We start from the raw sequence: 13,796 nt of genomic DNA, 5'->3' as shown, positions 1-13,796 counted from the left end.
GTTCCAAGGCTGTTAATTCTCACATCCCCTTGTAGATCGGTTTGAAGTTACAATCCATGGACAGACAACAGTAGCACTTGATTACCCCTTTGATCCCTCCCATCCTTCAACCCCAGCATAAACTTGATTTGTACTCGCTCGCTACAGAGTCTTTACGGATCAGGAGGCGGTATCCTTCAGGACAAGGTGACTGCAAAATTCGTAAGTGACCATGTCACCCCCACCTTGATAAGATATATGATCATCCCAGGGACACATACACCCACCAACAATTTTCGGGACTTCGGGCGAAGTCAAACTTTCAAAATTTTAGAACAATCATAAAGTCTTTAACAGACAATCAATAGATCTACTGATTAAATCGAATATCAAATCTTGGAACTGAATTTCATCGAACAAGGTGCTAAGATCGGACCCCGGGACCACAGGAGTTACGACCGTTTTGTCCATGAGTACATGTGCGAAGAAGGTAAAACTACGTTTTGACTGCCTTTTCAACCTCATAGTATGGACCCAGATGCTACACTAAACAAGTCCCTAGTCTCATCTTGGAGCTCGACTGCACAGGAGGATCGACTCGGACCTTGGTAGACGAACCCGAGGTGAGAGACTACTACAGATTGAGATAGTGCAGCATTCAGCCTCATACATTTGGGCAGAGAGGCCACAATGCGAGGATGGTCGCAGAATCCAGCAGGTCGGTAATATGATCTTCCCTCGTATGCAGGAGGGACTGGCATGCCAATCGAGTAGACCCAGAAAGCTGACTAGCCTCACTGAGACTCGGACGGACATTTAAGTCGGGAATACGAATGAAAGTTGGAAGAATCCCAGAACAAACGAGCAAGAAGAAATCAGTGGTGGATACAGTAGCTTGCAGAAACGCTCTGCGTTTTAACATCTTTACATTCACACTTCTCTTTCAATTGCTAGTGCCAAGATAGATCTAACCGTATACAGTTAGCTCTTTTTCCTATACTGGGCTCTGTATATTACATAGTATTGTCACAAACCGTCACGTGCACCTCAGGCTTACTGTGACTTCGATGTTATTCCCCGTGAAGCATGAAAAAAAACCAACAAAACACAATGTACTAAGGTTCAATATCAGCGGGAGATGATGGAGACATGTTCTCCGTGATCGCTGCTTTGATCGACTGCTTGATGTCTTGGAGAGCGCGCTGAGACGCCAGTCGATCAGGATGCTGTTCATCAAGCGTTTTCCCTTCCACCGCGACCACATGCTCAAGTAGCTCCACGGCCTGCTTGATCTGCCCGTTGAATTCATATACCAGTGCGAGTTCGTGCTGAGACGCTAGTCGAGAGGGATATTCTTCGTCAAGTGTTCTCTCCTGCACCGCGACCACATGCTTAAGTAGCTCCACGGCCTGCTTAATCTACCCGTTGGATCGATATGCCCCTGCGAGATGGTGCTGAGACCCTAGTCGATCAGGATGCTCCTCATCAAGTGTTCTCTCTCGCACCATAACCACATGCTCGAGTAGCTCCACGGCCTGCTTGATCTGCCTGTTGGATTGATATGCCCATGCGAGATCGTGCTGAGATGCTAGTCGATCAGGATGTTCTTCGTCAAGCGTTCTCCCTCGCACCGCGACCACGTGCTGAAGTAGCTTCACGGCCTGCTTGATCTGCCCGTTGGATTGATATGCTCGTGCGAGTTCGTGCTGAGACGCTAGTCGATTAGGGTGTTCTTCATTAAGCGTTCTCCCTTTTACGGCGACCACGTGCTCAAGTAGCTCCACGGCCTGCTTGATCTGCCCCTTGTATCGATATGCCCATGCGAGAGTGTGCTGAGACCCTAGTCGATCAGGATTTTCCTCATCAAGTGTTGTCTCTCGCACCGCGACCACAAGCTTAAGTAGTTCCACGGCCTGCTTGATCTGCCCGTTGGAATGATATGCCTGTGCAAGAGTGTGCTGAGACGCTAGTCGAGAGGGATGTTCCTCATTAAGCGTTCTCCCTCGCACCGCGACCACGTGCTGAAGTAGCTCCACGGCCTGATTGATTTGCCCGTTAGATTTATATGCTCGTGCGAGTACGTGCTGTGACGCTAGTCGAGAGGGATGTTTTTCGTCAAGCGTTCTCTCCTGCACCGCGACCACATGCTCGAGTAGCTCCACGCCCTGCTTGATCTGCCCGTTGGAAAGATATGCTCGTGCGAGTTCGTGCTGAGACCCTAGTCGATCAGGATGTTCCTCATCAAGTGTTGTCTCTCGCACCGCGACCACATGCTTAAGTAGCTCCACGGCCTGCTTGATCTGCCCGTTGGATCGATATGCCCATGCGAGATTATGCTGAGATGCTAATCGACTGGGATGCTCTTCACTGAGCGTTCTCCCTGCCACCGCGACCACATGCTTAAGTAGCCTCATAGCCTGCTTGATCTGCCCGTTGGATCGATATGCCCCTGCGAGATGGTGCTGAGATGCTAGTCGATCAGGATGTTCCTCATCAAGTATTGTCTCTCGCACCATAACCACATGCTCGAGTAGCTCCACGGCCTGCTTGATCTGCCTGTTGGATTGATATGCCCATGCGAGATCGTGCTGAGATGCTAGTCGATCAGGATGTTCTTCGTCAAGCGTTCCCTCTCGCACCGCGACCACGTGCTCAAGTAGCTCCACAGCCTGCTTGATCTGCCAGTTGAATATATATGCCCTTGCGAGTTCGTGCTGAGATGCTAGTCGATTAGGATTTTCATCATCATAGTGACTTTCGTTCCATGCACACACGTCTTTAAAAAGAATGACAGCTTCTTTTGCTCGGCCATCCGCTAGAATGCATTTCCCAACTTTGGAAAGTAAGGCATACCTTTCACTCATATCTTGACTTTCCTTTCTTTTAAGGATTTCAAGGGCGTGTGGCATGTACATCCTCCATGCGTCACGATTAGTGTATTCATTAGATGGAAAATGCTTGCTCATATATTGCGTTGCGGTTGTGATAATCTCTTGTGTCTTCCGTGCCTCTGTTATCCAAACGCGGGTTGATAGCTGTACCAGGCTATGTATGTCAAACATATTCTTATTGTCCCTCCGGGTGAGGAATCCATAGCTACACAGCGTACCGATAGCAAACTCCATCTCCTCTTCCGAATCGAGGGTAGGGAGAATAGATTGGGGGATTGCTTTTGGCTCAAGGTACGACATGAATGCCAACAAATCAGCAGCAGAGGGATCAGAGCCCTTGATTTGGTTGTATGAGATAAGCCATGTGGTGGTCACCGCGTTTGGCATTTTGGGATAGCGCGTGCTATCGCGGAACTCCTTGCTCGCTAGACGCATCCGGTCTTTCTCGGTATTATGCATAAGCTGGAGGTACCGAGTCGTCGTTCCATCATTTCGACAAATATAGTAAGCTGCCTGTGCAATCGCTAGTGGTAGGAAGTTCAGCTCTTCCAATAATTGCATAGTAGAATTCTGGTCACAAAGCGAGTCCTCTCCTACAATCTTGGTTAGGAAAGCAATCCCTTCCTCTGCTGTCATCTTTTGGAGCTCAATGATATTCCTTCCTGCGAACGATAGCGCTACTTCGCGGGAGCGAGTAGTGAGCAAAGTGACGCCTTTCTTGCTAGCAGGGAAATTCTGATAAAGCTCATCGAAGGTTAAGTCCACGTCATCGGCATTATCGACAATGAAAAGCCACTTTCCGGCTTTATCAGAGCTTAGCTGCCGGCGTACTAATTCCATCGCACTTTCACCGTCTGGATCCTGATGGATTTGCAGTTCTTTCGCGATTTGCGAACAAGCCTGCTCAAAACTCTCGAGACTAAGAGCAGGAGCCCAGAAAACGGAGCAGTCTGGTATATGCTCTTTCACCCAGCGGGCAAGCTGAAGAGCAATTTGTGTTTTGCCAATGCCACCTAGTCCGAATAGAGCTAATTTTTCGGTATTCGCTTGTAGAAATAGCTTCTGTTTAAGCTCATCTAGCGTGGACTCACGGCCAGTAAAGTGACGATTTTCCAAGGATGGGATAATATAGTGGGCCTGAGAATGATCACCTGAAAGGAATAAGTAAGTCTGATATCCTAGTTTGGCTTTTCAGTCGACTTACAAGGCCTAGGTTTTGTCTCTTTCGTTTCTTCAACGGGCAGATAGTAGTGGTTGGTGACCGAGCCGTGGTTCACACCCATCTGGAACCCCGAATTTGAACACTCAAATGATACTGCGGATGCCATACTAGCCACGGGGATTGGTTCCAATTCTTCAATGGGCATGTGGAAAGATAATTGTTTTGCATAAGCTGCTGCTGCCGCTGCCACGAAGGCAAGGGTGACTTGGCAGAAATACAAATATATCACTTGGCTTCGAAGACGTTTCGAAGGCTGCAAATCCGGCCATCCAACATAATCGGGGACGGGGTGGGGTAGCGAGGAATGAGTGTGACCGCCGAGACGCCTTACCATCAGCTGAAGGCATCGGGGTGAAAGGGCGCACGGCCCAAGCGCCTGCCCGCATCGGCGAACGAGGTACCTCAACGAATCATTGTGCATTCAAAGATGTCAAACTGCAGTAGCTACCGCGTGCTATTGGCGACTGAGTTGTGATTACGCAGTGGTTGGACCAATGAGCAGCCTGTGAGGGCCCCGGATTATCAGACTTGCCGTCTCCGACAATGTGATAAGGCAGACACCGGCATCTCACGTGAATCCAAACAGCCTCATCATTGTGATAGTGAGGTGCCTTGGGACTGCCAAATACCCACAGATGAGCACAATTATTTCCAAAAGACCGTGTACTGAATTTGTGGGCTGCATTAGTGATATCAATGGGTTTCAGGTTACTCTCAATCATATCCCAAATCAGCTACCACTTCGATGGGATAAGTTTGGAGCCATCTTTGGTACTATAACCAGTGGATGTTGAGGAGAGGAAAGACGCCGAATAGGATGAACAGCACAAATCGCCAGGTCTCAGCTGTGCTGTCAGCATCTCGTTCACTACCGGACTATTCAAAAGAATCTAGCCAGGGAAGTTTTTGAGTCTAATTGACTACAGTTGACGTGGTCCTGGCAATTAGATGTGGGAGACAAAGAGAGTGTAAAGCGCAAGGCGATTTTGCAAGCTACTGTAACATTAAAGTCACGATCCTAAGGGAACGTTGAGAGCACTGTTGCACTAGATAAGATCGAAGAACATCACTGACGAGAAACTGTCATCGTTCGCAAGACCAACGACACGAACGAGGAGAGTTTCTCCTGAATTATGTCCTTTCTCATTTATCTATGTAGTAAAGGAGGACCAGACCTCAAGGGGACTAGCAGAAGAGCCAAACAGTGGCGATAGCTGCCATTCAGACTTCGAGAGTCCAAGCTTCTCGGCATTGGCACCATACTGATCGCCGAGGGTAGCTCTTAAGAGCATTTTGGAATCATCCGCCTGTGAACCATCTTATAAATGTGGTAACAATTTGATCGGAACCACTTAGGGTATCGGAGTAACAATCCTGGACATTGTAAGTGAGACTTACATCCAAAAGGTCAGATGTACGATGCGTACGTTTGGTTTAGTTTTTCCTTCGACAGGGTCGGGCACAGATGCATTAATTGCCACTCTTAGGGGAGGTTTAAGCAAGTATGTCAGTATGTCACGAGTCCCAAGCCAATACTAATAATGAATGTTAGGTCCAAAAGGCTACGCTGATGTCAGTCCACGCCATTGCCCCACTGGACTGCCCACGCATATGGCATATGCAGAGTGACCAAGAATTGTCTTACTACCTGGATTTGATTCAACGACATCTATCAATACAAATTACCCAGCTCTACACGAGCGGATATTAATTCGTTTCGAACCCAAAGGTTCAACCCATGAGTGAGTCACTTAGTCTACCAGAACCCGTCAGCATCTATTTGCCGATGAAGGAACGGCATAACCCTCGACAGTAAAGACGTTCTAGGAATCTCATTGGTATGTGCTATCTTTTAGTGCAAAAAATTATGAGAATTGATGGATGAGATTGGAGATCTCGGAGCAATTCTCCAATGATGAGCCTTCCAAGCCTCTACGACCCACACCGCCGGCTATCGCTACAGCCATGATCTGACTCACCAACAGGTAGAGGTCAAGCTAGCTCCCTTTTTGGGGATAAATAGCATTATTGATTGGCCCTTCGCAGACCTCATTGATGAGTTCTCTGCATTCTGGTAGTTTGATAAATTTGAATCCATCAAATACAGGTAAGATTGTCTCAGACAAAACATTGATTCTAGTTAATTGATTCCATCTACTTAGACCATTTGACCCAACATGTCGTCACTTCCAACGCAGCCTCGAAGCTGGTCTAAAGAAGATTTCACCATCTCCACCGATAAAAAGTACCTGTCAATTCCATCAATCAACAAGGCATTTGGGGAAGATTTCATGTACTGGGTCAACCCAGTCCCAGAACCAGTTTTGCTGGAAATAATCAACAACTCCTTCTGTCTTGGACTCTACAGAGTCATCCAAGGCGCAAACAGCAAAGCTGGAAGCCAGCCTTTGGAGGCCTTGGAGGCGGAAGATGTTGAACAGATCGGGTTTGCACGACTGGTCACTGACAGCGTTACTTTCGCGTATCTCACAGACGTATATGTTTTACCTGAGTATCAGGGCCGTGGGCTTGGTGGATGGCTCCTTGACTGTGTGAATGAACTACTGGATCCACTGCCCTACTTGCGGTGGTCTATGCTTCGGACTTCGGCGCTGAAAAGCCAACAGTCCTATGAAAAAAGGTTGGGTATGAATGTTCTCCATTCTGGTGATATTAAGGATGGTCCAGTGATGATGGGCAAGAAAGGAAGAGCAGGGAGAGCTTGATCATTGCAACAACAACTACCTAAGGGGGTTTCAACATTTTGAAAGACACCATAAAGAGTGGCCTCGCCTCGCACTGGATAGAAATGATCTTTAGAACAATGGTGATCTTGACTTAATATTGCGTGGTTTAGATTTGAGATCTATCCATGGCAATATGTTAAAAATCCATCACCTATGTCTGGCATTGATGTCTGGTATGATTGTTTGATTACCTCCGGTCCTTCCTATATCAATTGAAGGGGAGTTTTGTGTTGAATACCAAGGGTTTGTATAACAGACAGTCGTATCTGAGACCTTTGAACCTTGGAACTAGGTATGCTTCAAGCTTCCACCAAAGAGACTTCAAATTCTTATCTCTGGGCATAAACTTAATCAGTAACAATCTCATAACCAAAAAAAGTTCTTCGATACCAAGCATGTTCGACGGCCATTCAATGATCCAACTATCCGGAAAGTGTTGATCGGACGACAGCTAGTACTCCCAAGATGATCCGTACTCATACACAGAAATCGACGGAGAAAGACGTCAACGGCTCCCAGTGACTGATCATTTGCGAGGGCACCAAGAGTACTACTTGAAGTCAGGATAGATTTATTCCTATAGGAACTTGTACAGATAATTAGGTCTATAATTTGAAAGAGAATGAAATGCCTGAGATTGGTCTATAGTACACTTTTGTTTCAAGTTCAGGTCTCGCTTCAATAATCAAACACGCATACCTAAATGAGGTAAAATGCTATGGCAAATGTTATCGCTTCGTTAACTCCGAAGCCTCAAAAGATACCTGTATCGCCCAAACTACCTAGGAAGTCACCCGCCTGTCCTGGATTGTACATTTCGAAATCATCCTCTTCTTCTTCCTCGCTCTGTGTGGTGACTGAAATCAACCCAGCATGAAACATGTAGCCCACCAGAGCGGCGGTACCAGCCACAACAGCCGCGATAGACACGTACATATCCTTCTTACTAGCATCAGCAAACATAGACAAAGCATTGCGTTCGATCGGATTCAGCTCCGAGTCTTCTGACTCGGCTTCTTGCTTCAGACGGTTATTCATACGGATATCCCGTAAGAAAGGTGTGGAATCCGCCAACGTAGCGAGGAGCGTACTACCGACAGCAGCGACGGAAAGACGGCCCGGTGCACGCCAGGGCAACGAAGAAGGAGGAGCCGACAGTGGCGCGAACGCATGCGCCACTTCAGCTGGGGCTTGACCGAAACAGCGAAGGCGCATACGCTCCGTGTACGCCGACAGCAGCGGGGCCTTGGCGCGCATAGACTCATGGAGCCAGGGCTGGCTGAGATTGGGGATGTGCGATAGGGAAAGATAGCCGAGCGCAATGCAGTCCAGACTAGCTGGCGAGTCGGTTTCATTGGCTGCGAGCAAGTAGGACTTCTGGCCCAGCATAGCTTCTAACGGCTCGAAGAACTCTCCTGTCAGGGCATCGATACGGAAGTGGTTCTGCTGGGCTGTTCGGCCTAGAAGACCCGACACGGTTTCACGTGGCGACTGGATGAAGTTTTTCGGGATTTGTCCGGTGGCTACTGCAGCCGACTGCTTTCGTTGCCGTTCTTCCTCCATGGCCTGCAGGTCCAAGGACGAAAGACCCAGGTGCTCGGTGCGGGCCTTGGCGGCGCTGTGCAGTTTCGGTGGGAGGATCCATTGGTTTGGCCATTGGAGGAGGGCACCATAGGCAGGCGATGTGTTGCCGTTGTAATTTTGACTGCTCACGTACAGGGAGAGATCGATAAGAGCTTGGCCGCGGGATTCGATGAAAGAGGAGAATCTAATTACCGGCATGTTAGTTGGTTGGTTGCACGTTTATCTGATGCACGCTTATCAACGGCGACATACGCTGTGTTATCGGCCTGATCTGACTCGTTCAAGTCCTGATCCAGATCCCATTCCCCGTTCGAGTACTTCCTCAGGTAGTCGACGATGTTGCGGAACCGGCTCACCCAGACTGATCCATTCTGAAGAGCGGGCAGCTCACCTGAAGATCAACGGTCAGCTTCTTTCGCCTTGTTGCGCCCGCGTCGAGTTCCGGGGCCGAGCATCACGTCACTTACCCGTAGGGGAGACGGAGGGATCGCTGCTTGCGACGAGCTCCCACGAGTCCTTGGGGAGAGTTAGAGAGCAATATGCGATAGCAGCCAAGCATTGCGCCTCGATTGAGGGCAAGTCAAAGGCAGGGCCCCACACATGCAGTTGCAGCTTCATTGTTGGGTTGCTTGGATAGTAGAGAAGGGCGGCGCGGGCGAACTGAGCCCGCGAATCACGTGTGTTTACGGCATGAAGTGCATGATCTACGTACCTTCGATTCGTAGATAATCTCCGGTTAGGTTTGTCAATATTCTACAATCCAAAGTTGATTATATTGATTTGATCTATTAATGTATTTATACTTTGTGGTCGACATGCTGACTCTTAGTTATTAATTGCAAAAGAAGTAAGCTTCATATTGTCCAGTTGTCGATCCTCATCCGAGGTCTGTCCACAACATTGAAGCCCGGAGTCACAGAACCTAAAAATACATAAAGACTTAAACCTAATTTCTAGATCATGTGCTATGGTCCATAAATGGTAAAACGAGGGTTTCGTCGTCGACAATCTCGTATTTAACCTGAGACATCCAACCCTCCGGTATTGGAAGTCGGTTTCTGTTTCATCCATAAGCTGAGCTCCCTAAACGGGGCCCCATCTCCGACCCAACCAGCCATACAGCCGCGATAAACGGTCATGACCTCACGACACACGTGGCTGCGCAAGAGCCCCTTCTTCAGCTCGAGCACTGACCAGAACCTCAGGAGAAAAGAGGAGTAAGACAGCCTCAAGAGAAAACAACCAAAAAGAAAGTTAAAAAGCAAAAACTCAAAGCCTGTTTCCCTGCGGGGCTCCACCTGGAAATAACATCAGGAACGCCTGAGATCGCAAGGCAACACACCCAAATCCTGTTCAAGGTGATGACGCCGAGACAATGTAGTTCGACCAACGGCTTTCACGGATGCTCGCACGCCCTAGGAACCTTCTTATTTAGTAATGGCCCGGGGCCTCACAGCCCCGCTGACACAGAGACTAGGCAACAAGACACAAAAGCAAAGCCTCGCTGATCTGATCTGATCTGACCTGACCTGACCTGACCTGAACCCGAATCAGAGGGAACATGGGAACCTGGGTTAACAGTGGAGAGAGGGGCAGGAAATCCGAGCCCTCCAATTGAAACCCATACCAATGACTTGGCTATGGGTCTCAGCCAAGACCCAAAATGACCAGCGAATCCTGCGCTCAGGCTCCGGTATCTCAGGCCGAAGAGGATGAATCATGAATGATGATTACGTCCCCACCCCAGGGGCCGTTGGTTACCGGATATATTGGATGCGTTGTCCTGCACGTGGATGGAAGCGGAGACTGAAGCGTCATAGCACCTGTCGCAGACAACGCCATGCATTCACGCGATTCTGCTATTCTAATCATTGATTAGAAGTGAGAATTACTTTGGCGTTTTGCGTTTTTAGGTACTTTTGCCTCTATTGTTTCATTGTATCGATTGCGCCACGAGGATCGGGGCGGGATAAGGTGGGATGTAGATCGGACCACCTCGATCGTGATTGACTGGATATTATTATTTACAGAGTTAACGAGTAAGATGTTTCTAGTGACTCGGACTGCTATTTCTCCGTGGCATAGCCTTGATACAGTAGACCGTTAAGGCATCCACTTTACGTCAGACCGTTTGGAAAATGGGCCGTTGCTTCCCTTCGCCTGAACATGACAGGAGCCCTATAGAAAAAACAGCGGCGTGGCGGGAGGACTAGTGAAACGGGCGGGGGTAAACTACCTGTTTCATAGTGCAGCTACTGCAGTCAACCAGGGAAGCCCTGGGGAGATAATGCACGACATTCTCGAAAAGATAAATTGCTCTGGGGTATATTAAGTCTATGATACATGCCGGTGATTCAGAATCGGCCCAATGCGGCTAAAGAACGAGATGAAAAAGAAAAAAAAAAAAAGAAAGAAAAAAAAACCAGATTACAAAGATTGAGTCAAATCGCGATGGCCAATCATGGCATGCAAAACAAGAAAAGAAAATGAAAGAAGAATGCGGAGCTTCAAATGACGCAAAAGTGATTGCAATGCAATCTCGTTTCCAAGAAACATCTGGAGACGATTCGTTAGCGCATCTGCAGGGAGATGCATTCTCCGCACCTGCGCGTCGCCATCAAAATCTCGCGAAATTGAACCCCGCACGGGAGATAAGTCGCGAAACTTGAAACGAGGCAAGTAAAATAGAAAATAAAAATAAAAGTGGCTATGAATGCGAGTGTGGGAACTCTAGCGCCGGCGCTGAGTCCCAGATTGAAGGAGGAAAAGCAATATAGGACCCGAAGCTCGTATTGGAGCTAGCTTTGATCCTCTGGGCGCGGGTCGCTGCGCTTTTGCTTTGCAGGAGTGGAGCGCAGGGAGAGAAAAGGACGTCGGAGCGCCCTTTGTCGTGTCGATACGTGGTATCGAGTCGGGGGGTGTGATTAAGGTAGTATTCCGAGAACAAAGAATCGTCAAGCCGAAACCAGGAAGTCGAGGTCATTCATTTCCATGGCGGAGAGAGGCCTCCCAAGTCGTGGGCGGAAGTTCGGATGAACTGGCGCCAGAGTCATCACGGTCATTGGGTTGGATTTATTTCGGCAGTGGAGGGAGAGGGCCCTTGGGTGGAGGACCGGGGCAGGGAGGGAACTGAGAGCCACCGATGGAAGGCATGTTGTGTATTGGTAGTTGGGAGGAGAGTAGTGTGGTAGCAAGGAACCTGAAAAGGATAACTTGGTGTAGAGCTTGGTGTGGTGTGGTTGAAAAGTGTTGAAGTGTGATTTATTGAAGGAGAAAAAAAAACGCGGAACGAGTGCTCTTATAGCAGATCTCAAACAGTATTACAGTAGGACTAATTTACTAGTGCACTAACCCTTTCCTACGAGCATCCCTGCCATGAACAGGAGGCTGAGTATCCACCTGATCTGACGTAGGAATTAATTGCGATTGACTTGGCCGATGAATAATGCAGCCCCAACTGGAAATCCAATGGAAATTCTCTAGTTTTTCTAGAAGCAGCTCCCCCACTCGGGACTCCCGTGTGGCGTTGCCTGTCGTTGGTGAACCACTAGTGGATTAGGGTATAGGGGGTGGGTTTGGGAAAAAAAAAAAAAAAAAAAAAAAAAAAAATTGAGACACGTCCTGATCCCAATTTCCGTATTTCTTCACTCTCATTTCCAAAATCAAGATTTCAGCGTTTACTTTGATTGCATTCAACACCTTGCCCTTTGCTGTATACTACGTGGTTTCACGGTGTTGCTACCCAGCAAATAATGATGCGCATGAAACCACGCGAGGTGACAACTGGTAATGGGCAATCTCCCGTGGCTCCACCAAGTCTCCATCAGGACTGAGGCGGTGAGCGGAGGAACGGAGACGACATTAGTTTTAATTTGATTTTTTGGCGAAATTATCGAATTTTCGTGTGCAACCCCATATCATATTACGGGACCCATTGTCGAAAGTCAAAGAAAATGGGCCCAAGCGGTCAACCAAACCACCGGGTTAGATCGAGAGTCAGAGGGAAAACAGGTCAGGGTCCATGGATACACGTGTGGACTTGTCGATCGTAAGATAAAGAAAGCAGCCCGTATTACTGCTCGTGGCGCAGGGGCTGAGTCGCTGATATGACACGTCAAAGATAACGAGGTGTAGGTTAGCTTTCTTATTACCTTATTCTGTTTATAGCCAATACTTAGAAGATAGTACGTTATGCCTACTTCGTATAAAGTACAATCTAATACAAAACAAGGGTTAACAGTCTCCCATCGGGACCCATTGTGGCCCATGGTTCTTACCCGTAGCGCCCAGCAAATAGAGTGCAGGTGATTATTGGATTACACTTGTGAGCAAAATTCTCCCCTTTAGCGACGAGGTTATTTTAGAAAGAGCCCTAAGTGGTCCCAAATTTGAGTCGTGCACGGAGAACATAGCCGAAGAATCTCCGCTAATCAGCTGTGGCTAGTGTGGAAGACGTAAGAATCATCTGCAGGATCCTAGCGTATATTGCATATCATCATTTTATTTTATGATGTACAGATACTTTGGGTAGGACAAAGCGCAAAGTACAGGATGTACCCCGTACAGACACGGGTGATCGTCTGCAGAGTTGTATCGAATCACAAAATTAGGCAGTTCATCAGACGCAACCCGGTTGATCACGTACATCAACTGGGGACACCTGGGAGATCGGTGTTTCAAGATGATGGGATCGACCTGCAAGAGTGTGGCGTGGTTCCATTGCGTGCTTAGTACATAGCCGATTGCAGTTCACCATAATGGATTACGAATCTCCAAATTGGAGACGTCCAAAAAGTCTCCGGTACCCACGGAAGGTTAGGATCTCCGCGCTCCCGAAATCCTATTTGTCTGGGAAAACATAGTACGAGTTATCGGGTGTCAATCTCACTGACAGATAGAAGAATCCTGCAAACCACATGACCACAGCCCTAAATGGTTATCAGGAACGGGATTTGAAACGGAACCGTGATCCTTGAACCTTGGAGAGTGGCCACACGGGTACCTGGCATAAGTTCGCGGCTTAAGCGGTTCCCACATCCCCAAAGCGAAAACACAAGTGGAGAAAGAGGGTGGCGACAGGGGACAGAAAACGGGAAAGTAGCAAGAGTAAAAAAACTGGACACGCTAACGAGTTCCAAACTTCAATAACGAGTCGAATCGGGTATGGTCAGGTACGCGAGTCTCCACTATCGATGGGGGTATCCATCCGTCGTTCCGCACCGTTGGAAACAGGTGTGGACCTCGGGGAAAAGGAGTGCGTGCGATTGGAAGTCGGAGTTTTTTCTCCTTTTCTTTCAAGATGAGAGCGGGTTGAGTTCTTTGATTCCCAAGATTTCCAAGGTTGGGGAGATCATCTTCGTGAATTGCCGTTTT

General features: G+C 48.1%; 3 protein-coding genes across 3 annotated transcripts; 1 reads left to right on the top strand and 2 right to left on the bottom strand.

The window, feature by feature from the left end:
• Nucleotides 1-1,094: 1,094 nt before the first annotated feature.
• Nucleotides 1,095-4,237, bottom strand: N7484_000600 (uncharacterized protein; the record flags this gene model as incomplete). The annotated part of the gene is made up of 3 exons (XM_057111021.1): nucleotides 1,095-1,397; nucleotides 1,485-4,021; nucleotides 4,075-4,237. The coding sequence occupies 3 exons, from the start codon at nucleotides 4,235-4,237 to the stop codon at nucleotides 1,095-1,097; spliced, it is 3,003 nt and encodes a 1,000-aa protein (XP_056978247.1).
• A 2,032-nt stretch (nucleotides 4,238-6,269) lies between these two features.
• On the top strand, nucleotides 6,270-6,818 carry N7484_000599 (uncharacterized protein; the record flags this gene model as incomplete). Its single annotated transcript, XM_057111020.1, has 1 exon — nucleotides 6,270-6,818. The coding sequence occupies one exon, from the start codon at nucleotides 6,270-6,272 to the stop codon at nucleotides 6,816-6,818; it is 549 nt and encodes a 182-aa protein (XP_056978246.1).
• Nucleotides 6,819-7,592: 774 nt separating this feature from the next.
• On the bottom strand, nucleotides 7,593-9,041 carry N7484_000598 (glutathione S-transferase family protein; the record flags this gene model as incomplete). The annotated part of the gene is made up of 3 exons (XM_057111019.1): nucleotides 7,593-8,607; nucleotides 8,676-8,814; nucleotides 8,891-9,041. The coding sequence occupies 3 exons, from the start codon at nucleotides 9,039-9,041 to the stop codon at nucleotides 7,593-7,595; spliced, it is 1,305 nt and encodes a 434-aa protein (XP_056978245.1).
• Nucleotides 9,042-13,796: the final 4,755 nt, after the last annotated feature.

The sequence above is a fragment of the Penicillium longicatenatum genome (assembly GCF_028827895.1).
Source record: "Penicillium longicatenatum strain IBT 33135 chromosome Unknown contig_11_segment0_segment0, whole genome shotgun sequence".
NCBI classification, from domain to species: Eukaryota; Fungi; Ascomycota; class Eurotiomycetes; order Eurotiales; family Aspergillaceae; genus Penicillium; species Penicillium longicatenatum.
This window is presented reverse-complemented; position numbering and strand designations above follow the sequence as displayed.